This window comes from Notothenia rossii, assembly GCF_949606895.1.
Source record: "Notothenia rossii genome assembly, chromosome: 7".
NCBI classification, from domain to species: Eukaryota; Metazoa; Chordata; class Actinopteri; order Perciformes; family Nototheniidae; genus Notothenia; species Notothenia rossii.
In genome coordinates, this window is record NC_136905.1 from 84,728,589 (window position 1) to 84,753,747 (window position 25,159).

Below are 25,159 nucleotides of genomic sequence, written 5' to 3' on the forward strand. Positions count from 1 at the left end.
GCTCTCCTCGTGTCTCTCTGAGTCCTGACTCCATCAGAGCTCCAGCTCTCCTCGTGTCTCTGAGTCCTGACTCCATCAGAGCTCCAGCTCTCCTCGTGTCTCTCTGAGTCCTGACTCCATCAGAGCTCCAGCTCTCCTCGTGTCTCTTTGAGTCCTGACTCCATCAGAGCTCCAGCTCTCCTCGTGTCTCTCTGAGTCCTGACTCCATCAGAGCTCCAGCTCTCCTCGTGTCTCTCTGAGTCCTGACTCCATCAGAGCTCCAGCTCTCCTCGTGTCTCTCTGAGTCCTGACTCCATCAGAGCTCCAGCTCTCCTCGTGTCTCTCTGAGTCCTGACTCCATCAGAGCTCCAGCTCTCCTCGTGTCTCTCTGAGTCCTGACTCCATCAGAGCTCCAGCTCTCCTCGTGTCTCTCTGAGTCCTGACTCCATCTGAGCTCCAGCTCTCCTCGTGTCTCTTTGAGTCCTGACTCCATCAGAGCTCCAGCTCTCCTCGTGTCTCTTTGAGTCCTGACTCCATCAGAGCTCCAGCTCTCCTCGTGTCTCTTTGAGTCCTGACTCCATCTGAGCTCCAGCTCTCCTCGTGTCTCTTTGAGTCCTGACTCCATCAGAGCTCCAGCTCTCCTCGTGTCTCTTTGAGTCCTGACTCCATCAGAGCTCCAGCTCTCCTCGTGTCTCTGAGTCCTGACTCCATCAGAGCTCCAGCTCTCCTCGTGTCTCTCTGAGTCCTGACTCCATCAGAGCTCCAGCTCTCCTCGTGTCTCTCTGAGTCCTGACTCCATCTGAGCTCCAGCTCTCCTCGTGTCTCTCTGAGTCCTGACTCCATCTGAGCTCCAGCTCTCCTCGTGTCTCTCTGAGTCCTGACTCCATCAGAGCTCCAGCTCTCCTCGTGTCTCTCTGAGTCCTGACTCCATCTGAGCTCCAGCTCTCCTCGTGTCTCTCTGAGTCCTGACTCCATCAGAGCTCCAGCTCTCCTCTTGTCTCTCTGAGTCCTGACTCCATCTGAGCTCCAGCTCTCCTCGTGTCTCTCTGAGTCCTGACTCCATCAGAGCTCCAGCTCTCTTTGTGTCTCTCTGAGTCCTGACTCCATCAGAGCTCCAGCTCTCCTCGTGTCTCTCTGAGTCCTGACTCCATCAGAGCTCCAGCTCTCCTCGTGTCTCTGAGTCCTGACTCCATCAGAGCTCCAGCTCTCCTCGTGTCTCTGAGTCCTGACTCCATCTGAGCTCCAGCTCTCCTCGTGTCTCTCTGAGTCCTGACTCCATCAGAGCTCCAGCTCTCCTCGTGTCTCTCTGAGTCCTGACTCCATCAGAGCTCCAGCTCTCTTTGTGTCTCTCTGAGTCCTGACTCCATCAGAGCTCCAGCTCTCCTCGTGTCTCTCTGAGTCCTGACTCCATCAGAGCTCCAGCTCTCCTCGTGTCTCTGAGTCCTGACTCCATCAGAGCTCCAGCTCTCCTCGTGTCTCTGAGTCCTGACTCCATCTGAGCTCCAGCTCTCCTCGTGTCTCTCTGAGTCCTGACTCCATCAGAGCTCCAGCTCTCCTCGTGTCTCTCTGAGTCCTGAGCTCCAGCTCTCCTCGTGTCTCTCTGAGTCCTGAGCTCCAGCTCTCCTCGTGTCTCTCTGAGTCCTGACTCCATCAGAGCTCCAGCTCTCCTCGTGTCTCTCTGAGTCCTGACTCCATCAGAGCTCCAGCTCTCCTCGTGTCTCTGAGTCCTGACTCCATCAGAGCTCCAGCTCTCCTCGTGTCTCTGAGTCCTGACTCCATCTGAGCTCCAGCTCTCCTCGTGTCTCTCTGAGTCCTGACTCCATCAGAGCTCCAGCTCTCCTCGTGTCTCTCTGAGTCCTGAGCTCCAGCTCTCCTCGTGTCTCTCTGAGTCCTGAGCTCCAGCTCTCCTCGTGTCTCTCTGAGTCCTGACTCCATCAGAGCTCCAGCTCTCCTCGTGTCTCTCTGAGTCTTGTTTCTATTTGCTTCAGAAGTCCCCACAGATACATCTACAGGCAAAAATCTGAGAAAAAATTCAAAATTCTGAGGAAAAAGTCTGAATTCTGAAAATTATCAAATAGTGTTTTGTTGTTTTTGTATTTAATATGAGACTGACATCTTACGTTTTCTTCACTGAAGGGTTGGGAGCGTCATCGTTGAGTTTGCGTTGACCGTTGCTCAAAAAATCGGACAAAAAGACTTGGTCGACAAATCAGATCAACTGACCAGAAATGTGAATGCATCTCTGGATCTGGAGAGTTCAGGTACCTGTTCAGCCAGTGGGAAATCTCACATCCAAAATGTAAGGATGTATTCCTCCCCCAATGCGTCACACTTCCACCAAGTTTCATGAAGATCAGGCCAGTAGTTTTTCAGCATTTTGAAGCCGGAATATTGAATAATGTGAAATAGGGCAAACAGCTTTGACTGTAAGTGGAATCTTTTTTTGAATATTGCAAAAAAGTCTAAATGCAAATATTTAGAGAAGTTGTGAAATCTTTTTTTAAAAAGGTCTGAGTCGAGACGCATACAATTACAAAAAAATCTGAAATTATTTCAATTGAAAAAAGACAATTCAATTAAATATCAAAAGGAAAAGCTAAAAATGTGAAATAGGTCAAAAAGCTTTGAGGGAAATTATATTCTTACATTTTAAATATTGCAAACAAATCTAAATGTGGAAATTGCACAAATAAAAAAATTATATTTAAAGATTACAAAAATGTTTGTTTGAAAAAAGTTCCCTCAAAATCCCACCCTTTTAAAGACTTGACGCATCGACAAGAAAAATCTGAGGTAAAAGTCAAAATCCTGCTAATTCTAAAAAATTAGAAATTCTGACATCAAATCTAAATTCTGATAAAAAATAGTCTTCCTAACAAAAGTAAAACTTGTGAGATAAAATCTAGATTTAGCGAAAAAAGTCTGAATTTGGACCGTTTCAGATTTAGAGATTTTTTATAATCTTCTTTAGGAAAAAAGGCTGAAAAAAATTGATTAATTATTTCTAGAAAAAACAGTGGAATATCGTAAAAACAAAAAATGCAAAACATTTATTTTTTTAAATCTCCCAAAGCAGTTTGAGTAGTTTGTGATTATTGTTTTTCTGCAGGTGTCATCAAGTTAACCATGCCTGCCAGCCCGGTGTGTTTCTCAGCGAAGCCCCTTCTTAGCTGTACGTTACAGGAGCCCCTGGACACACTGCCGGTCTGGCAGCTGAGCCGAGACCGGAGGGTGACGGAGATTTTTAACGGCACCGAGGCCTTAGTGTCTACTGAACCGAAAGAAACCACCGTCCAGCTCCTCAAAATCTCTGAACTCTGGGAAGGTTCGTTTTTACTTTATTTACATATTGCAAGGCAAGTTTCAATTCAAAGCGCTTTACAGAAATGAAAGACATTAAGAGCATTAAGAAACATATTATAAAATGGCATTTAAAAAAACAAAACAATTACATATGCATTTTTTTTTTTAGGCGTCTATTCATGTGCCTATCATCAGAAGAAGAACGAGCTCTCCATTTCCCACCAAGCCAGCGCTCTGATGGACCTCGCCCTCCTGCCAGACATCCTCATCAGCACCGAGCCGGGGTTCCCGAAATGTGATTCGCCGGATGCAGCTCTGAGCGTGAAAGTGATATGTGAGATCGAGAAAAACACGGAAAACTACACGGTGACGTGGTCCCACGAAAACCTCTTCAATGGTAACTCCATCATCTTCTTCCCATTCATTTCAATGGAAGTGCAAAACATATCTAAATATCGAAAAGATAGTCAAAATTCATTTAAAAAAATCTAAATCCTTACTCTTGGTCAGTTATAAAAAAGCATGTATAAAATGTTAAATATTATGAAAATTAAAAGATGGAAATATTGGACATTTTAATCTAAAAGAAATTGTAAAATATGCCAAAAAGCTTTGAGGGAAAAAAATTGTTAGCATTTTTTCCCATTCGTTTCAATGGAAGTGCAGATTTTGGGGAAGATTCTCTAAATATTGAAAAGGATGTAAATGTGGATATTACAAAGAATAAAATAAAAACATTGCAAAGATGATTGTGGGGACCTCAAAGTGCCCTCAAAAGCTCATCCTTATATAACGTAGGCCTACTGATCGTTATATTAAGTACAAATTATGACAAAAAAAGTCAAAATTCTGAAATAAAAAGTCAAAATTCTGAAATAAAAAAGTCGAAATTCTGAAATAAAAAAGTCGAAATTCTTACTTTAATCTAAAATTTCGGGGGACATTTTTTTTTAGGATCAGATCTTTAAAAAGAACATTTACATTTGGAATCTTCTTCTGTAAAATGTAATTTCCCAAATTTGGAATATCGTGAACATTTAAAAACAAAATCAGAAAAAAAATTCAAATTGACAAAAAAGAAAGAAAATTCTGACAAAAAGTCAAAGATTCTGAAAAATAAATCATAATTTCACAAAAATGTATCAGATCTTTAAAATAGAAAAATTCAAATGTAGAATCTTCTGTAAATGTAATTTCCAAAATGTGGAATATTATGAAAATTAAAACATGGAAATGCAAAACATTTTAAAAACAAATGAAGGGCTTTTTTTCCCATGAATTTCCATGGATTCTTGTTGAAACTGACTTCCTGTGATTTCAGCGGTTCCTTCTGAAGAAACTGTGAAAACGTTTACAGCCGATGCGACCGTCACCTGTAAAAAATCCGGGCTCCCTACAGTCACGTGCAACTTTATGAACCGCTGCAATGAAACTAGATCAGCGAAAGTGAATATCAACATCATATACGGTAGGTTTAACATATGGTCATTGTTACGACTGGGGCACACGATGAAATGATAAGACCCGAATGCACGACTCCAGACGAAAGGACGGTTCAAAAAAGGAATTTACTTTAGGTGATTTGCGAGGCAATACAAACACTCATAGTAAACATGGACTTACTAAATACTAACTTAAACTTACTCGAGCACAGATATCAACTGGCTGACAATTCACGAATAACAAGACTCGACTCTAAGGCTCGGAACAATCTGACACTTGGCACAGAGAAAACCCAGATTAAATACACACACGAGGGGCTCGCAAACAATAAGGGCGGGGCAGGTAATCAGGTCAGGGAAAAACACACATGGGTAGGAGTCGAACTAACTGAAATGAGAGAGGAGATGACCAAAGTGAAACAGGAAATGACTGACAACAAAAGGGTTAGCGGACGCGGACTTGACAATATCAACTTAACCGAGAAATAATACTAATACAAATAAACAAGGATCAAAGAACTGACGAGACACAACAGTCTTTTTGAGGTTCTAGTACTCAGGTCTTTATTTGGGTTCAAGTAGTCGTTCTGAAATGTAAAAATACTACAAGTCTTTTGATTTAGATTCAAGTTCAACGAAATGCAGTTTGCATCCAACCAGAAAGTGCAAATGGTAATAAAGCGCATCGTTTTCAATTAATTTACAGAACGAATTTAAGGTGCAGAAATATATAGATGAATACAGATGCTATAAATAGTAAATAAAGACATTGTTAATCAGTGCAATGTCCACTAGTTCAAATTTGATCTAAATTACTTTAGATATTGGATAATTGTGTTAAGTAGATTTCAGGAGCTGTCGGTGAAATATTTAAAATGTATTGATTCGTTATTAAGAATTCATATTTCTTTGGTACATTTCAGAAGGTTGTGGCAGTGCACTGCAAAAAATGTTATTAAATGTATGAATGAGTTATATTTAGAGTAATTATGTCGATTTAAAGATTAATATTATTAAATGTTCTTGTTTAAACAGAAGATGATAAGTTCTGTCCGGCTGAAGGAGATTGGGGCAACACCAAAGTTGGATTCACCGGCAGATTAAAATGCAAAGGAGCGACTGGACACAGAACGAGGGCATGCACAAAGGGGTACTGATAGACAGAGAGGACTCTTTAAAGTAGAGACACTACATACTGATATACACCTGAACATCAGCAGGAGAGGACTCTTTAAAGTAGAGACACTACATACTGATATACACCTGAACATAAGCAGGAGAGGACTCTTTAAAGTAGAGACACTACATACTGATATACACCTGAACATCAGCAGGAGAGGACTCTTTAAAGTAGAGACACTACATACTGATATACACCTGAACATCAGCAGGAGAGGACTCTTTAAAGTAGAGACACTACATACTGATATACACCTGAACATCAGCAGGAGAGGACTCTTTAAAGTGGAGACACTACATACTGATATACACCTGAACATCAGCAGGAGAGGACTCTTTAAAGTAGAGACACTACATACTGATATACACCTGAACATCAGCAGGAGAGGACTCTTTAAAGTAGAGACACTACATACTGATATACACCTGAACATCAGCAGGAGAGGACTCTTTAAAGTAGAGACACTACATACTGATATACACCTGAACATCAGCAGGAGAGGACTCTTTAAAGTAGAGACACTACATACTGATATACACCTGAACATCAGCAGGAGAGGACTCTTTAAAGTAGAGACACTACATACTGATATACACCTGAACATCAGCAGGAGAGGACTCTTTAAAGTAGACACACTACATACTGATATACACCTGAACATCAGCAGGAGAGGACTCTTTAAAGTAGAGACACTACATACTGATATACACCTGAACATCAGCAGGAGAGGACTCTTTAAAGTAGAGACACTACATACTGATATACACCTGAACATCAGCAGGAGAGGACTCTTTAAAGTAGAGACACTACATACTGATATACACCTGAACATCAGCAGGAGAGGACTCTTTAAAGTAGAGACACTACATACTGATATACACCTGAACATCAGCAGGAGAGAACTCTTTAAAGTAGAGACACTATGTACCGATATACACCTGAACATCAGCAAGAGAGGACTCTTTAAAGTAGAGACACTATGTACCGATATACACCTGAACATCAGCAGGAGAGGACTCTTTAAAGTAAAGACACTACATACTGATATACACCTGAACATCAGCAGGAGAGGACTCTTTAAAGTAGAGACACTACATACTGATATACACCTGAACATCGGCATGAGAGGACTCTTTAAAGTAGAGACACTACATACTGATATACATCTGAACATCAGCAGGAGAGGACTCTTTAAAGTAGAGACACTACATATTGATATACACCTGAACATCAGCAGGAAAGGACTCTTTAAAGTAGAGACACTACATACTGATATATACCTGAACATCAGCAGGAGAGGACTCTTTAAAGTAGAGACACTACATACTGATATACACCTGAACATCAGCAGGAGAGGACTCTTTAAAGTAGAGACACTACATACTGATATACACCTGAACATCAGCAGGAGAGGACTCTTTCAAGTAGAGACACTACATACTGATATACACCTGAACATCAGCAGGAGAGGACTCTTTAAAGTAGAGACACTACATACTGATATACACCTGAACATCAGCAGGAGAGGACTCTTTAAAGTAGAGACACTACATACTGATATACACCTGAACATCAGCATGAGAGGACTCTTTAAAGTAGAGACACTACATACTGATATATACACCTGAACATCAGCATGAGAGGACTCTTTAAAGTAGAGACACTACATACTGATATACATCTGAACATCAGCAGGAGAGGACTCTTTAAAGTAGAGACACTACATATTGATATACACCTGAACATCAGCAGGAGAGGACTCTTTAAAGTAGAGACACTACATACTGATATACACCTGAACATCAGCAGGAGAGGACTCTTTAAAGTAGAGACACTACATACTGATATACACCTGAACATCAGCAGGAGAGGACTCTTTAAAGTAGAGACACTACATACTGATATACACCTGAACATCAGCATGAGAGCACTCTTTAAAGTAGAGAAACTACATACTGATATACATCTGAACATCAGCAGGAGAGGACTCTTTAAAGTAGAGACACTACATACTGATATACATCTGAACATCAGCAGGAGAGGACTCTTTAAAGTAGAGACACTACATATTGATATACACCTGAACATCAGCAGGAGAGGACTCTTTAAAGTAGAGATACTACATACTGATATACACCTGAACATCAGCAGGAGAGGACTCTTTAAAGTAGAGACACTACATACTGATATACACCTGAACATCAGCAGGAGAGGACTCTTTAAAGTAAAGACACTACATACTGATATACACCTGAACATCAGCAGGAGAGGACTCTTTAAAGTAGAGACACTACATACTGATATACACCTGAACATCAGCAGGAGAGGACTCTTTAAAGTAAAGACACTACATATTGATATACACCTGAACATCAGCAGGAGAGGACTCTTTAAAGTAGAGACACTACATATTGATATACACCTGAACATCAGCAGGAGAGGACTCTTTAAAGTAGAGACACTACATACTGATATACACCTGAACATCAGCAGGAGAGGACTCTTTAAAGTAGAGACACTACATACTGATATACACCTGAACATCAGCAGGAGAGGACTCTTTAAAGTAGAGACACTACATACTGATATACACCTGAACATCAGCAGGAGAGGACTCTTTAAAGTAGAGACACTACATACTGATATACACCTGAACATCAGCAGGAGAGGACTCTTTAAAGTAGAGACACTACATACTGATATACACCTGAACATCAGCATGAGAGGACTCTTTAAAGTAGAGACACTACATACTGATATACACCTGAACATCAGCAGGAGAGGACTCTTTAAAGTAGAGACACTACATACTGATATACACCTGAACATCAGCAGGAGAGGACTCTTTAAAGTAGAGACACTACATACTGATATACACCTGAACATCAGCAGGAGAGGACTCTTTAAAGTAGAGACACTACATATTGATATACACCTGAACATCAGCAGGAGAGGACTCTTTAAAGTAGAGACACTACATACTGATATACACCTGAACATCAGCAGGAGAGGACTCTTTAAAGTAGAGACACTACATACTGATATACACCTGAACATCAGCAGGAGAGGACTCTTTAAAGTAGAGACACTACATACTGATATACACCTGAACATCAGCAGGAGAGGACTCTTTAAAGTAGAGACACTACATACTGATATACACCTGAACATCAGCAGGAGAGGACTCTTTAAAGTAGAGACACTACATACTGATATACACCTGAACATCAGCATGAGAGGACTCTTTAAAGTAGAGACACTACATACTGATATACACCTGAACATCAGCAGGAGAGGACTCTTTAAAGTAGAGACACTACATACTGATATACACCTGAACATCAGCAGGAGAGGACTCTTTAAAGTAGAGACACTACATACTGATATACACCTGAACATCAGCAGGAGAGGACTCTTTAAAGTAGAGATACTACATACTGATATACACCTGAACATTAGCAGGAGAGGACTCTTTAAAGTAGAGACACTACATACTGATGTACTCTTTAACGGATTGATTGATTGATTGATTGATTGATTGATTGATTGATTGATTGATTGTTTCAGGGATCCGGAGCCCTTTTGGGAACCTGAAGTTTCATCATGTGTGAATCAGGACTTGAATTACGTGCTGAAGAATGCAGAAGTGAGTCTTTGATATTACAGGTTGTGGGAGTGCACTAAAACAATGTTGATTAAAGGACACCTATATCCTCTTCTTCCTGTCTCTTCTACATCAACATGTGTCCCCTCTTCTCCATGTCTCTTCTACATCAACATGTGTCCCCTCTTCTTCATGTCTCTTCTACATCAACATGTGTCCCCTCTTCTCCATGTCTCTTCTACATCAACATGTGTCCCCTCTTCTTCATGTCTCTTCTACATCAACATGTGTCCCCTCTTCTCCATGTCTCTTCTACATCAACATGTGTCCCCTCTTCTTCATGTCTCTTCTACATCAACATGTGTCCCCTCTTCTCCATGTCTCTTCTACATCAACATGTGTCCCCTCTTCTTCATGTCTGTCCTACGTCAACATGTGTCCCCTCTTCTCCATGTCTCTTCTACATCAACATGTGTCCCCTCTTCTTCATGTCTGTCCTACGTCAACATGTGTCCCCTCTTCTCCATGTCTCTTCTACATCAACATGTGTCCCCTCTTCTCAATGTCTCTTCTACATCAACATGTGTCCCCTCTTCCTCATGTCTCTTCTACATCAACATGTGTCCCCTCTTCTCAATGTCTCTTCTACATCAACATGTGTCCCCTCTTCTTCATGTCTCTTCTACATCAACATGTGTCCCCTCTTCCTCATGTCTCTTCTACATCAAAATGTGTCCCCTCTTCTTCATGTCTCTTCTACATCAACATGTGTCCCCTCTTCCTCATGTCTCTTCTACATCAAAATGTGTCCCCTCTTCTTCATGTCTCTTCTACATCAACATGTGTCCCCTCTTCTTCATGTCTCTTCTAAATCAAAATGTGTCCCCTCTTCTTCATGTCTCTTCTACATCAACATGTGTCCCCTCTTCTTCATGTCTCTTCTAAATCAACATGTGTCCCCTCTTCTCCATGTCTCTTCTACATCAACATGTGTCCCCTCTTCCTCATGTCTCTTCTACATCAAAATGTGTCCCCTCTTCTTCATGTCTCTTCTACATCAACATGTGTCCCCTCTTCTTCATGTCTCTTCTAAATCAAAATGTGTCCCCTCTTCTTCATGTCTCTTCTACATCAACATGTGTCCCCTCTTCTTCATGTCTCTTCTAAATCAACATGTGTCCCCTCTTCTCCATGTCTCTTCTACATCAACATGTGTCCCCTCTTCTTCATGTCTCTTCTACATCAACATGTGTCCCCTCTTCCTCATGTCTCTTCTACATCAAAATGTGTCCCCTCTTCTTCATGTCTCTTCTACATCAACATGTGTCCCCTCTTCTTCATGTCTCTTCTAAATCAAAATGTGTCCCCTCTTCTTCATGTCTCTTCTACATCAACATGTGTCCCCTCTTCTTCATGTCTCTTCTAAATCAACATGTGTCCCCTCTTCTCCATGTCTCTTCTACATCAACATGTGTCCCCTCTTCTTCATGTCTCTTCTACATCAACATGTGTCCCCTCTTCTTCATGTCTCTTCTACATCAACATGTGTCCCCACTTCTCCATGTCTCTTCTACATCAACCCGTGTCCCCTCTTCTCCATGTCTCTTCAACATCAACATGTGTCCCCTCTTCTTCATGTCTCTTCTACATCAACATGTGTCCCCACTTCTCCATGTCTCTTCTACATCAACATGTGTCCCCTCTTCTTCATGTCTCTTCAACATCAACATGTGTCCCCTCTTCTTCATGTCTCTTCTACATCAACATGTGTCCCCTCTTCTTCATGTCTCTTCTACATCAACATGTGTCCCCTCTTCCTCATGTCTCTTCTAAATCAAAATGTGTCCCCTCTTCTTCATGTCTCTTCTACATCAACATGTGTCCCCTCTTCTTCATGTCTCTTCTAAATCAACATGTGTCCCCTCTTCTTCATGTCTCTTCTACATCAACATGTGTCCCCTCTTCTTCATGTCTCTTCTAAATCAACATGTGTCCCCTCTTCTCCATGTCTCTTCTACATCAACATGTGTCCCCTCTTCTCCATGTCTCTTCTACATCAACATGTGTCCCCTCTTCTTCATGTCTCTTCTACATCAACATGTGTCCCCTCTTCTTCATGTCTCTTCTACATCAACATGTGTCCCCTCTTCTCCATGTCTCTTCTACATCAACATGTGTCCCCTCTTCTTCATGTCTCTTCAACATCAACATGTGTCCCCTCTTCTTCATGTCTCTTCTACATCAACATGTGTCCCCTCTTCTTCATGTCTCTTCTACATCAACATGTGTCCCCTCTTCCTCATGTCTCTTCTACATCAAAATGTGTCCCCTCTTCTTCATGTCTCTTCAACATCAACATGTGTCCCCTCTTCTTCATGTCTCTTCTACATCAACATGTGTCCCCTCTTCTCCATGTCTCTTCTACATCAACATGTGTCCCCTCTTCTTCATGTCTCTCCAACATGCGTCCCCTCTTCTTCATGTCTCTTCTACATCAACATGTGTCCCCTCTTCTCCATGTCTCTTCTACATCAACATGTGTCCCCTCTTCTCCATGTCTCTTCTACATCAACATGTGTCCCCTCTTCCTCATGTCTCTTCTACATCAACATGTGTCCCCTCTTCCTCATGTCTCTTCTACATCAACATGTGTCCCCTCTTCTTCATGTCTGTCCTACATCAACATGTGTCCCCTCTTCTCCATGTCTCTTCTACATCAACATGTGTCCCCTCTTCTTCATGTCTCTTCTACATCAACATGTGTCCCCTCTTCTCCATGTCTCTTCTACATCAACATGTGTCCCCTCTTCTCCATGTCTCTTCTACATCAACATGTGTCCCCTCTTCTTCATGTCTCTTCTTCATCAACATGTGTCCCCTCTTCCTCATGTCTCTTCTACATCAACATGTGTCCCCTCTTCTTCATGTCTCTTCTACATCAACATGTGTCCCCTCTTCTTCACGTCTCTTCTTCATCACCATGTGTCCCCTCTTCTCCATGTCTCTTCTACATCAACATGTGTCCCCTCTTCTCCATGTCTCTTCTACATCAACATGTGTCCCCTCTTCTCCATGTCTCTTCTACATCAACATGTGTCCCCTCTTCTTCATGTCTCATCTACATCAACATGTGTCCCCTATTCTCCATGTCTCATCTACATCAACATGTGTCCCCTATTCTCCATGTCTCTTCTACATCAACATGTGTCCCCTCTTCTCCATGTCTCTTCTACATCAACATGTGTCCCCTCTTCTTCATGTCTCTTCTACATCAACATGTGTCCCCTCTGTGGAAAGAGACTCTGAAAGTTTCAGGAACAAAGATTCTCTCTCTTTTTGATCCATTTCTATAAAAACCTGTCTGAAAATGAGCTGATCAGATTTTGGCCACTTGATGATGTCATAACGATGTTTTGTCTTGTGTAACCATTAGCCAATCAGCAACCAAGGTAACCCCCCCCCCCCCCCCCCCCCTTATCACCTGAATCTCCTCCTAGAGCTCCATTGAGTTCTTTGTAACCAAATGTCTCTCAGAGGGGCGTGGGGAGGGGCTCCTTATTTTCATCTAAAGTAACAGACAGAGAATCAGCACTTTGGAAACAGGGCTGAAACAGAGGGGATTATGGGTAATGCTGCAATGATCTGTTTGGTGTTTCAGCCAATCAGAGACAGGCTCTGGATATATCTGAGAGCTGTGATATATTGATGAGGAACAGTATGATAGGGGACCTTTTAAGTTATCTCCAGCTTTCTAGACATGAACTCTCTTTTGTTGCAGAACTCGGACATCGGGCTCGGCTCTCTGGATGAAAACGCAGCCGATGTCTTTTCTCAGCTCGATCAGGTCACGAACAACTCGCAGAGAATAAACTCATACGCCAACCTCAACGCTTCGGTCCAGGTCCTCTTAAGTCTGAGCAACAAACTCAACAGCATCAACAACGACACCACGGCCGACGTAAGCAACGCAGAATATTTTCATTTCTTAATCGAGACCTTTCTGAGCATTAAAGGAAACATGTCCACGTTACTGTCGTCCCAGCTCTCCCCTCCTTTTCTTTTAGATACTTTAAAGGGATTGTGCTGATAACACTCCTGTACTTTTATTTAGAGTATGTTGACATTAATAATGAAGCTTTATTTATGTAGCACTTCTCATACAGCACGTGTAGCTAACAACAAGAAACTCCCCTCAGATCACATGTTAAGACCTTTCAGCAACAAAGTCAATAATGTTTCCTCTAGACACAAGACTAAGTGAATCGATGCACAATATGAAACCCTATAAAATAACTTCAACTGTTAAATAAATAATATAAGATAAAACCCTTTACGACCAATACAAAATAAAACAATATAAAAGTAGGTAAATAATAAAGACTAAAGGCTAACAATACGCTGTCGTTTAAAAATGTCCACTGAGGCCTCTCGTGATAAAAGACCATTTTAATTTGGGGGACTTTTATTTAAAAAGCTGAAGAAGACCTCAGGGCTCGTCCGGGGACATACAACGAGACTCGGTGAGAGACGTGGGAGCCAAACCATTCAGAGCTTTAAAAACGTGTAACATAATGTGTCATTCTAAAAGACACTGGCAGCCAATGCAGTTCAGATAACACCGAATAATGAGCTCCCTCTTTAAGCAAAGGATCTGAGTCCTTCTTCCAACACGCTATCATTACGTTATCGTGAAGCGGAAGGTTTTAGTATGTTGTACCTGCACATTAAACTTGCTGTTCTAAATCAGGACACACCTCCAGCTTGTACTAATTGATGGTTGAATCATTTCAAACTACATATTATTATTATTACATATGGTTTGAGACATATTGTATTTTACATCTTTACAAAAACACTTACAATGAATTCATGTTTGTGAATAATCATGACATTCAGTTACTATCATGATATAAATATTTGTTTCTTAAGAAATGAACTAACTCAATGAATACCTGATTAACTAACTTATAATAATAATAATAATGCATTTTATTTATATAGCGCTTTTCACGACTCAAAGACGCTTTACAATATGAGGGAGGGTAGACAAACAAGGACAGGCAAACAAGTAAGTATAGTAAAATAAATAAAAAGGCAGTCAAGAGGAAGTTGATTGAGAGGAGGGGGGCTTATGGGTAGGCAGAGTTGAACATATGTGTTTTGAGGCGGGACTGAAAGACTGTGAGGGACTCAGAGTCACGGAGATCTTGGGGGAGGGAATTCCAGAGCCTAGGAGCTGCCACTGAGAAGGCTCTGTCCCCAAAGCTGCAGAGTGTGGATGTGGGAATGGATAGGAGTCCGGCTGCGGTGGATCTGAGGGACCGTGGAACTTATGTCCTCAATAACTAACTTATTGAATACATGATTAACTAACTTGTTTTCTTAAATAACTAGTAACTAACTCGCTGCTCAACGCCTTCCAGGTACCGCTGGTCGTCCCTTCAAACTGAATATAATCACAGTAAAAAGTATTCCTTCTACTGTTGAGTGTTTAATCTCACAGTCTGTATTTTATTCTGTTAATCTGTTTTTCCTATTAGAACCTTTATTTCTATTTCCTAATCCAAATCTTAATAAGTACAATGTATAACTCAATGATTGCTTTTCTTTTGCAGGACTTCTTTGAGTCCTCCAGTAATCTCCTGGAGGAATCTCTCAAAGACTCGTGGACGAAGAAGTCTGGCCAAGAGAACATTTCTCTGGCGGAGAGATACCTGAGCTCCGTGGAGAAGCTGATCGACGCCACAAACGTGACCCGATTGAAGAAGAAGAAAAACATCGAGGTGATGGCGACCAACTGCACGAAGCAAAACACCAAATGTTACAACAAGGTGTTCAACGTGTCCGTGACCCTCAGAAGCCCCGACCCCGGAAAGGTGAAGACGGCCGGCTTCAAAGAGCTGGAGAAGTATTTACCGCAGAAAGACAAAACGCTGGAACCGAACAGCATCGTAGTGTCAACGACCATGGAGAACAAGACCTCGTCCGTGGAGGTGGAGATTCGCTTCCCGTTGTTGAGAAAGCGTCCTCCCCACGTTCTCATGAAGTGCGTCGCGTGGGATAACGTCACCCAAGACTGGTCTGGAGACGGCTGTGAGTGGAGCGGAGCGTCAGACGAAGGACTCTGTACCTGCAAACATCTGTCCTCCTTCGCCATCCTGATGCAAAGGTATCCTCTGAAGATCGCCGGACTCGACCAAGTCACCCAGGTTGGTCTCGTGGTGTCCGTGGTTTCGCTCGTAATCTGCCTCATCATCGAGGCGTTGGTTTGGAGCTCCGTGGTGAAAACCAACACGTTGTACCTCCGCCACACGGCTCACATCAACATCTCGCTGTGCCTCCTGGTGGCCGACAGCTGCTTTTTGGCGTCCATGGACCCCGAGAGCGTCTCCGAGTTGTGGTGCCGTATCTTCGTGGTGCTGAAACACTTCTGCTTCCTGTCCATGTTCTTCTGGATGCTGTGTTTGAGCGGCATGTTGCTTCACCAGGCCGTCTTTCTGTTCCACAACGTGAGCAAGAAGACCTACCTGAGACTCTCCATGTTCCTCGGCTACGTCTGCCCGCTGCTGATCGTGGTCATCACGTTCCTGGTGTATGACGGAGGCATTGAAGGCCAGTATTTCTCCAAAGAAAGTTGCTGGTTGTTGTACGAGGGACTCATGAAGGGCTCCATCCACACCTTCTTTATCCCCGTGGGAATCATCGTGTTCGTGAACATTCTCTCCATGATGGTGGTGATCATGAAGCTGCTCGATCACCCAAAGAACGCCGAGCGGACCAATGAGAGCGAGAAGAAGGCGGCCGTCACGGTGATGCGGTCGGTTATTCTGCTGACTCCCATCTTCGGAGTCACCTGGGTGTTTGGGTTCGCTGTGATGTTGATGGATCTCACATCTGGAACCATTGCTATAACAGTGAACTACCTGTTCACGCTGCTCAACGCCTTCCAGGTACCGCTGGTTGTTACACATAACCGGATATTATTAAGAGGAGAAAGTATTCATTCTACTGTTTAGTGTTCAATTAGTTTTCTTGTATGTCACACACTAACTAGTATAATGATTGACTCAGATAAAAACTGTTGAACTCATTTATTTTATTTTTAAACAAACACATTAACTAACTAACTAACTCACTAACAAAGTAAATAAATACCTTATTAATTTACTTATTTTATCAACTAACTAAGTCAAACTAACTAGCTAAATAACAAACTAATGGATTTCCTTACTTAAAAAGGGACCTATCATTCAAAATGCACTTTTTGATGTCTTCTCTACATCAACATGTGTCCCCGGTGTGTCCCCGGTGTGTCCCTGGTGTGTCCCTGGTGTGTCCCCTGTGTGTCCCCGGTGTGTCCCCGGTGTGTCCCCTGTGTGTCCCCGGTGTGTCCCCGGTGTGTCCCCGGTGTGTCCCCGGCATGTCCCCGGCGTGTCCCCGGTGTGTCGGGGAACTCACGCAGCGTCAGGAAATAAAACCCCCTCTCTTTTCCTCTGTACCCAAATCTCTAAGAAACGGGGAACAACGGAGCTGATCCAGATTTGCGTCCGATATGACGTCATATCTGAAATGTGGACCCACGGCCCAATCAGAAACGTTGCTATCAGAAACAATGCCCGACTGTTTTGGATGTAATATGGTCGGTGTTTACATTAGCATGGCTAACACTCAGAGCTAACCTGTACTGGAGAGCATGTGTGTGAAGAAGCAGGAAGTAAAAAGGAACTCACCTTGTGGTATAACCGGCAAGAGAGAAAGCCTTTGAGCTCCATACTGTTTCAGAGAGAATCCTTGATAATCCATGATATGGCGTTTCATCACGGCAGCATTTAGTTTAGACAGTAGCTGCCGGGTCCCGCATGAGCTCAGACCCCTCCTCTTTAAAGCTTTATACCCAAATCAGCACTTTAGAAACAGGAAGTGAAATAGAGGGATATGAGGCGTGGCTAGAATGGGTGATCTGTTTGGTGTTTGGAGCAAAACACTTCATAGACATGTTTTATATATCTGAGACCTCTGCTATTGCCTGAACATAACCTGATAGATGACCTTTCACTAACTAGCTAACTTATTTCCTTACCAAACAAACTAACTAACATAATAATGAACTAACTTTATTTCCTTGACTAACTGTTGCGCCCATTAGAATGGTTGATATGTGTTTGTTATTTTGAACACTAGATGGCGTAATGGGGCGACACCATGTGATCTCCTGGCACAGGTGCATTGATTGTGACTGGGAGAGCAAGAGTTTTTTGACCGTGTCTTTCGTGTCTGTGAACACGCTGTTTTCTTTGATATTAAAAGCTAAACTTCGTCGTTCATGGAGATTCCAGGGGTCCAATTAGTTCAACCCAGTTTAGTGAATCCCAGGTGATATTGAGTGGCAATAGTCACCGCACTAACAAACGTAATTAACTTTCTAATTACATTATTACATTAGACGCTTTTATACATTCAGTACTATGGACAATCCCCACAGGAGCACTTTGGGGTGAAGTGTCTCAGGGACGCAACGACATGCTGACTGCAGTGGGGTTTGAACCTGCTACCACCTGATTCGAAGTCCAGCACACTATCCACTTAGCCACAGCCTCCCCCTAATTTTTCAAACTTACGAGCTAAATAACGAACTAACTTTCCTAACGATTGTCTAACTAACTAACTACCTGTGTACTTACACCTTTACGTCTGCAGTCTTTATTTTGTGTTGCCTTGGTTAAGCATGTGAACAGCCCTGCTCGGTGTTACCTGTCAGACGGCAGTAACATGTTAGTATTAGAATTGTGTTTGATTTCCTGCTCAGTAACTTGTCCTTTTTTATTCTGCAGGGTTTGTTCATTCTGTTAACAACATGCGTGATGGACAAATCGGTAAGATGTTACTTTTTTAAATAACGCATCCAAATCACAACACACTAGTCAGTCGGTGATTTACTTTCTACTAACAAGTTAAATATGTAAAACCACAAACAGGATATTGTAGCATAACAGTTTTAATCTCATTTCCACAGACCCGAGAAGCACTTGGGAAACGTCTGAAGAAAAATGTAAGTGTCCCTTAAACAGGATTATTAATGAAAAAAACACAACGATTAAAAATGATTTGAATCTCTCTCATTCCCCGTCTCTCCAGGCTTCAGCCCCGATCTCCAGCAGCACCACAAAGCTACAAAGCACTTGGAAGAAGTGAAAATGATCCTAAATATGTTTCACACATTTTACGTACAATATATCTGACTAGGCTTCAAGTTCGTACATTTTTATCGTGATTACTTTGATGTATTCCCTGATATATGAACACTGTGCAATGCTTGTTTACCAGGAAATATCTCCATCTTGTACCGATTGATTTTTATTTAAAACTTCATTTTATTGCGACATATTGTTTGGGAAACACTGTTTATTACATCTTTCTACCTATAACCTCGTAATGTATAATTACCTTATTAGCTTTTGATGTGTTATTATTTTTTATATTCATTATTTGTTTCTGTCTTTTTGGGGTTTTGGTTTTCCTCAGATTGTCTTTACTCGTCATTTTTCATGCTTTCTTCAAGATAAATACATGATTTAACACGGAGCTGTTTCAGGATTACTTTGTGTAGAAACTCACTTCTGTGTATCTGTCATTTGAATCATATGAGAGGTGAGATGTTCTTGAGTTCAAGAAAGCGCTAAATAAATAGATTTTCACCCAAAAACTATTCATTAAAACTGAAATGTTCTATCGGTGAAGCAAATGTTTGTTTCTTAACACTGTGCACGGTAAAGTGACCCCGTTTGTTTCAGTGACATTTTAAGCTTATTTTGATGATGAATATAATGACTTTCATACGTCAGCTTCTTGCTCCTCTTCTCCTCGTTCTCCTGTTTGCTCCGCACCTCGTTAGTGTCGTCCAATGAGATTCCTTTCTGAGCCTCTGCAACACAAACAGGGATATTTACCTATAAAATATTTAACTAACAGATACCAGCATGAAACCTCCACCCTTCATTGCTAACATTAACACAATTCTTTTTTATATTACAAGTTTTCTGACAGGTTATGTTTAAATTTGCAAATGAGGCGTTTTGTGATGCTACCTGATGTTGCTTTGGAGAAATCTACAGACACGAACTGTTAGTCAAATAAACTCCTACATCTGAAGTTTTATTTAGTCTGATAATAGACATGTGATGGAGCCTGAATAACCCAAAGTCTAATTAATAGATTAGATTAGATTAATAGAAATCAACCAAAGCGACCACTTTAGCCACTTTATTTAAACTTCACCCAGAATTCGGACTTTTTCTCCACTTTTTTACGAAGATTAGCGCCAAACATTTTATTTGAGATCTGAACAAGAGATTTTTTATTATATTTCTTTTTTTTTTTCTGAGTCTTGACTTCTGTTCTCAGAATGTTGAACTTTTTAAGAATTCAAACTTTTTTAGAATTTTGATTTTTTTTTCAAAGTCTTGAATTTTTAAGAATTTAATTATTTCCAGAATTTTGATTTTTACTCAGAATTGAAACTTGTTTTTCAGAATAATTTTTTCTCATTATTTTGACTTCTTTTAAATCGTAAAATCCACATATAGCCTCTTAAGTTACTTCTTGAGGGATCTGATGCAGTCGTGGTGTCCGTAGCCTATATCTGGGCGATGCGTTCAGGCTCCAGAAATCGTCCGGGTTCAGGCTCTAAGAATTTGAACTTTTTTCTCAGATTAATCTTTTTTCAAAATGTTGACTTTTTTTTCATCTGATGTCTTTCTGATCTTTGAAAGTTGCATTTTTTCTGAAAGTTGAATTTCTTCTCAGAATTTTTCTTCGGAATTAAAAAATGTTCCTGAATTTTGACTTTTCTTTGAAACTTTTTAAGAATTAAAACCTTTTTCTCAAAATGTTGACTTTTTTTTCAGAATTTCGACTTTTTTGTCCACACATGTCCCAGTAGAGACACTAAATCCTAAAATCCACTCTATCCGCCTCTTAATTTACTTCTTGAGGAATCTGACGCAGTCGTGGTGTCCGTAGATCTGCGCGATGCGTTCAGGCGTCTCTCCACATAAGTCCTCCAGGTCCAGCGGTGCATTCAGGCTCTGCAGCAGCTTCAGGACAGGGAGGTGTCCGGCCTCCGCGGCGCTGTGGGCGGCCGTCCATCCGTGCTCTGTCACCAGAGAGGGACACGCCCCGTGACCAATCAGGAGCCTCACAATCTCCACGTGACCTGAGGGGGGGGGGACAGTGAGATCTCACACTTAAAAACCTCCATTACAGTTTATAACTTTTTCAAGACAATAAACAACAAACAATAACAAGCAAAGTGACACAAGGCATTGTTGACAGACAGTTTGTGATCTACAGTTACGAGAAATATTCCTTTGTATTATGAACTCTGATGATGGTTTTCAATATTTAAAAAAAAAAAAAAGGTAAAAGAAAGGTAAACAAAAATAAAAATAAGTTCAAAAGTAATTTATTTGTAGCCAAAAGCTAAGACTACATCTACAGTAAGTGTTTTGATGTTTCTGTAGACAAAAGTTCTGTGTGACTCATTAATCACATCTTAATTCCTATTATCAGTGAAAAGGTAATAACATAAAATGAGTGCACTAATTATTCATCTGCAGAATGAGTACTTTTACTTTTCTCCACTTTCTCTCAGAATTTTTACGGAAGAAGATTAGGGCCACAGGAACATTTCTTTGAGATCTGAACAAGAGAGATACTTTTTATGAGTTCTGGGATTTAAGTAAAAGAATATGATTAAAAACATTTTTATTTATTTTTCTCAGAATAAATGGTCAGATCTCACTGTGGCCCCTACTTTTACTTTTATACTTTCACTTATTTTGCTCTACTTCTTATGTATTGTCCCATTGGTCCATAAATCAGTTCTGCTTTTTTGACTCAGCCCTACAGGTGTATTTTTAGACCAAAGCTATTCATCTAAACTATTGGATGTTTTCTGTGGATAAAAGTTTAGTTTAAATGCTGATGGAAACTAAAGTAACTAACCTGTGTTTAAAGTGTAAGAAGTAGAAAGTACAGGTATTTGAGTTCAACATGTAAGAAGTAGAAAGTACAGGTATTTGAGTTCAACATGTAAGAAGTAGAAAGTACAAGTATTTGTGTTCAACATGTAAGAAGTAAAAAGTACAGGTATTTGTGTTCAACATGTGAGAAGTAGAAAGTACAGGTATTTGAGTTCAACATGTAAGAAGTAGAAAGTACAGGTATTTGTGTTCAACATGTGAGAAGTAGAAAGTACAGGTATTTGAGTTCAACATGTGAGAAGTAGAAAGTACAGGTATTTGTGTTCAACATGTAAGAAGTAGAAAGTACAGGTATTTGTGTTCAACATGTAAGAAGTAGAAAGTACAGGTATTTGGGTTCAACATGTAAGAAGTAGAAAGTACAGGTATTTGAGTTCAACATGTGAGAAGTAGAAAGTACAGGTATTTGAGTTCAACATGTAAGAAGTAGAAAGTACAGGTATTTGAGTTCAACATGTAAGAAGTAGAAAGTACAGGTATTTGAGTTCAACATGTAAGAAGTAGAAAGTACAGGTATTTGGGTTCAACATGTAAGAAGTAGAAAGTACAGGTATTTGAGTTCAACATGTAAGAAGTAGAAAGTACAGGTATTTGTGTTCAACATGTAAGAAGTAGAAAGTACAGGTATTTGTGTTCAACATGTGAGAAGTAGAAAGTACAGGTATTTGAGTTCAACATGTAAGAAGTAGAAAGTACAGGTATTTGTGTTCAACATGTAAGAAGTAGAAAGTACAGGTATTTGAGTTCAACATGTGAGAAGTAGAAAGTACAGGTATTTGTGTTCAACATGTAAGAAGTAGAAAGTACAGGTATTTGAGTTCAACATGTAAGAAGTAGAAAGTACAGGTATTTGTGTTCAACATGTAAGAAGTAGAAAGTACAGGTATTTGAGTTCAACATGTAAGAAGTAGAAAGTACAGGTATTTGGGTTCAACATGTAAGAAGTAGAAAGTACAGGTATTTGGGTTCAACATGTAAGAAGTAGAAAGTACAGGTATTTGGGTTCAACATGTAAGAAGTAGAAAGTACAGGTATTTGGGTTCAACATGTAAGAAGTAGAAAGTACAGGTATTTGGGTTCAACATGTAAGAAGTAGAAAGTACAGGTATTTGAGTTCAACATGTGAGAAGTAGAAAGTACAGGTATTTGAGTTCAACATGTGAGAAGTAGAAAGTACAGGTATTTGAGTTCAACATGTAAGAAGTAGAAAGTACAGGTATTTGAGTTCAACATGTAAGAAGTAGAAAGTACAGGTATTTGTGTTCAACATGTAAGAAGTAGAAAGTACAGGTATTTGAGTTCAACATGTAAGAAGTAGAAAGTACAGGTATTTGGGTTCAACATGTAAGAAGTAGAAAGTACAGGTATTTGTGTTCAACATGTAAGAAGTAGAAAGTACAGGTATTTGAGTTCAACATGTAAGAAGTAGAAAGTACAGGTATTTGTGTTCAACATGTAAGAAGTAGAAAGTACAGGTATTTGGGTTCAACATGTAAGAAGTAGAAAGTACAGGTATTTGGGTTCAACATGTAAGAAGTAGAAAGTACAGGTACTTTTGTTCAAAATGTAAGAAGTAGAAAGTACAGGTATTTGTGAAAAGTAAAAAGTGTTCAGAAAAATAAGTAGTGGAGTAAAGTACTGATACCAGAAACATGTACTTAAGTACTTCAAACCTCTGAAGCTGACCCAGGAAACACAGGGGGAAAGATGTAGTTAAAGTTGACCCTCTTTGTTATATGCTCAAAGACAAAAATATATACACAACGTTACAAATTAAAACTAAAAAGGTAAGTTTATATAACGATTATTTTCACTATAGGCCTTATCTAACTGCCAATATGCGTGTAATTTTGCTTACAAACAGTATATGGATGCAGGACTTGTAACAAAGTATTTCTACAATTCAGTATTGGTACTTCAAGCTAAATATCTGAGTACTTCTTCCACCTCTATACTTAATTAATACAGGTGTATCAGGTGATCAGGTGTATATCAGGTGTGTGTACCTCCAGCAGCTGCCCAGTGCAGGGGGGTTTTGCAGCTCCACTCCTCGTCCTTCTGGTTCGGATCACATCCTCTGAGCCTCAGAATCTCCTGCACTTGGAGCAGATCTTCTGCAGCTGCAGCCTGGTGGAGCTCCGTCATCTCCACCGCTGAGTGGTCACCTGGAAACAGAGACAAACAAACATGGTGCCTGCTGCTAGTGTTGCTAAACCCGAGATGCTAAGGCTCAGTGCTGCCACCTGCTGGGCGTGAACAAAGGTGCATGTAGTAATAATAATAATAATAATAATAATAATAATAATAATAATAATAATAATAACAATAGATTCAATTTGTATCTATTATTCAAGGGACCCAAGGCCGCTTTACATGGGGAACAAACAAGCAAACAAACAAACAAACAAACAAAGAGGCACATAAAGTAAAATAATTAAATAGATAGCAGTAGGAGTGGAAGCAGGGGGGCTGTGGTGGGTAAGGGGTCAAATGTATTTACTATATTCCATTTTATTGTATTTTACTCATTGATTTATCTACACTGCTATGTACAAATGACGATTAAAGCCTTGAATCTTTATACCTTGAACGTGTTTTTAGTTTTTATTTTGCTTCTCTTTGTTATTATTATTGTTTGTTTTGTTTCTAACATGTTCAATACATTTACTAATTTAAAAAATATATATATAAACACAATGTGACACACTGAGAAAACTGCATTGTGCTGAAGAAGATGAGGGCCATATGAGAACATGTTTATGGGATGTGATCATGTGACCAAAAGTAAAACAAATACTAGAGTTCTGAGTTTTCTCTCAAATAACAATAACAAATAAGTGGAAAAATATCTTTATCTCTATTTTTTATTTTAAGTGTTAAAGGTAGGGTAGGTAAGAATGGAGAAACCAGCTTGAGTGCGCCAGAATCTGAAAGTACGCAGCCGAAACAAATCTGCACCTTCCTTCAGACTTCCTCACAGAGCCCCTCCTACAACACACACGAACGCGCACATGACCAATGAGGGCACGAGATCAGTTTGTGCACAGATGGATGGCTGACAGGCAGGTAGGCCATCCAGTTATTTTTGCCAGGCCGGCTCAGGGGCCTCATTTATAAAGGGATATACGCTCAAAAGATGGCGTACGCCAGTTTCTACGTAATGTTTGCGATTTATACATTTTTACGCAAATTTTAACCCATGCGTAAAAAAAAAAAAAAAGTTAAATACCTAAATACTTTTTTTTTTATCTACATCCAAACATAATTATTTCTCCAAATTGTTAAAATTTTAACAAATATATTATTTCAAAGATGAACGAGGATCAATAACAATTGCACGTTGTATAACCATTTAAACATCTGCCTCTTTCTTTGACTGAAATGCAAGATTATATTGAGTAAAATCCAAACTAAGTGTTAAAATATCATTACTTTAAAAAGTATATTTTCTACATTGAATGCATTGTAAACCTATTGATTAAAAAAGGCAGACCTCTTTAAAACTGTACAGTGAACGTTTTAAAGAACAATGTTAGTTTCTTTCCTTATATTTTGTATTATAGAAGTTTATTCTTATTCTATTTATTATTGCGTTTTATTTAAATTCTTG

General features: G+C 40.3%; 2 protein-coding genes across 2 annotated transcripts in view; one reads left to right on the forward strand and one right to left on the reverse strand.

Annotated features, from left to right (window-relative positions):
• adgrf3a (adhesion G protein-coupled receptor F3a) overlaps positions 1-19,090 on the forward strand; it is a 38,287-nt gene extending 19,197 nt beyond the window's left edge. Inside the window, exons 8-18 of the mRNA XM_079693860.1 lie at positions 2,116-2,240; positions 3,089-3,304; positions 3,452-3,679; positions 4,604-4,750; positions 5,760-5,874; positions 9,472-9,550; positions 13,287-13,466; positions 15,124-16,458; positions 18,340-18,381; positions 18,522-18,557; positions 18,644-19,090. Coding sequence (XP_079549986.1) covers positions 2,116-2,240; positions 3,089-3,304; positions 3,452-3,679; positions 4,604-4,750; positions 5,760-5,874; positions 9,472-9,550; positions 13,287-13,466; positions 15,124-16,458; positions 18,340-18,381; positions 18,522-18,557; positions 18,644-18,700 — 2,560 coding nt within the window. The 3' untranslated portion in view covers positions 18,701-19,090. The remainder of the gene's footprint in view (positions 1-2,115; positions 2,241-3,088; positions 3,305-3,451; positions 3,680-4,603; positions 4,751-5,759; positions 5,875-9,471; positions 9,551-13,286; positions 13,467-15,123; positions 16,459-18,339; positions 18,382-18,521; positions 18,558-18,643) is intronic.
• Positions 19,091-19,220: 130 nt separating this feature from the next.
• Positions 19,221-23,762, reverse strand: ankrd66 (ankyrin repeat domain 66). The gene is made up of 3 exons (XM_079693862.1): positions 23,556-23,762; positions 20,492-20,720; positions 19,221-19,430 (listed from the first exon to the last, which is right to left on the reverse strand). The coding sequence occupies exons 1-3, from the start codon at positions 23,692-23,694 to the stop codon at positions 19,397-19,399; spliced, it is 402 nt and encodes a 133-aa protein (XP_079549988.1). The 5' UTR covers positions 23,695-23,762; the 3' UTR covers positions 19,221-19,396.
• Positions 23,763-25,159: the final 1,397 nt, after the last annotated feature.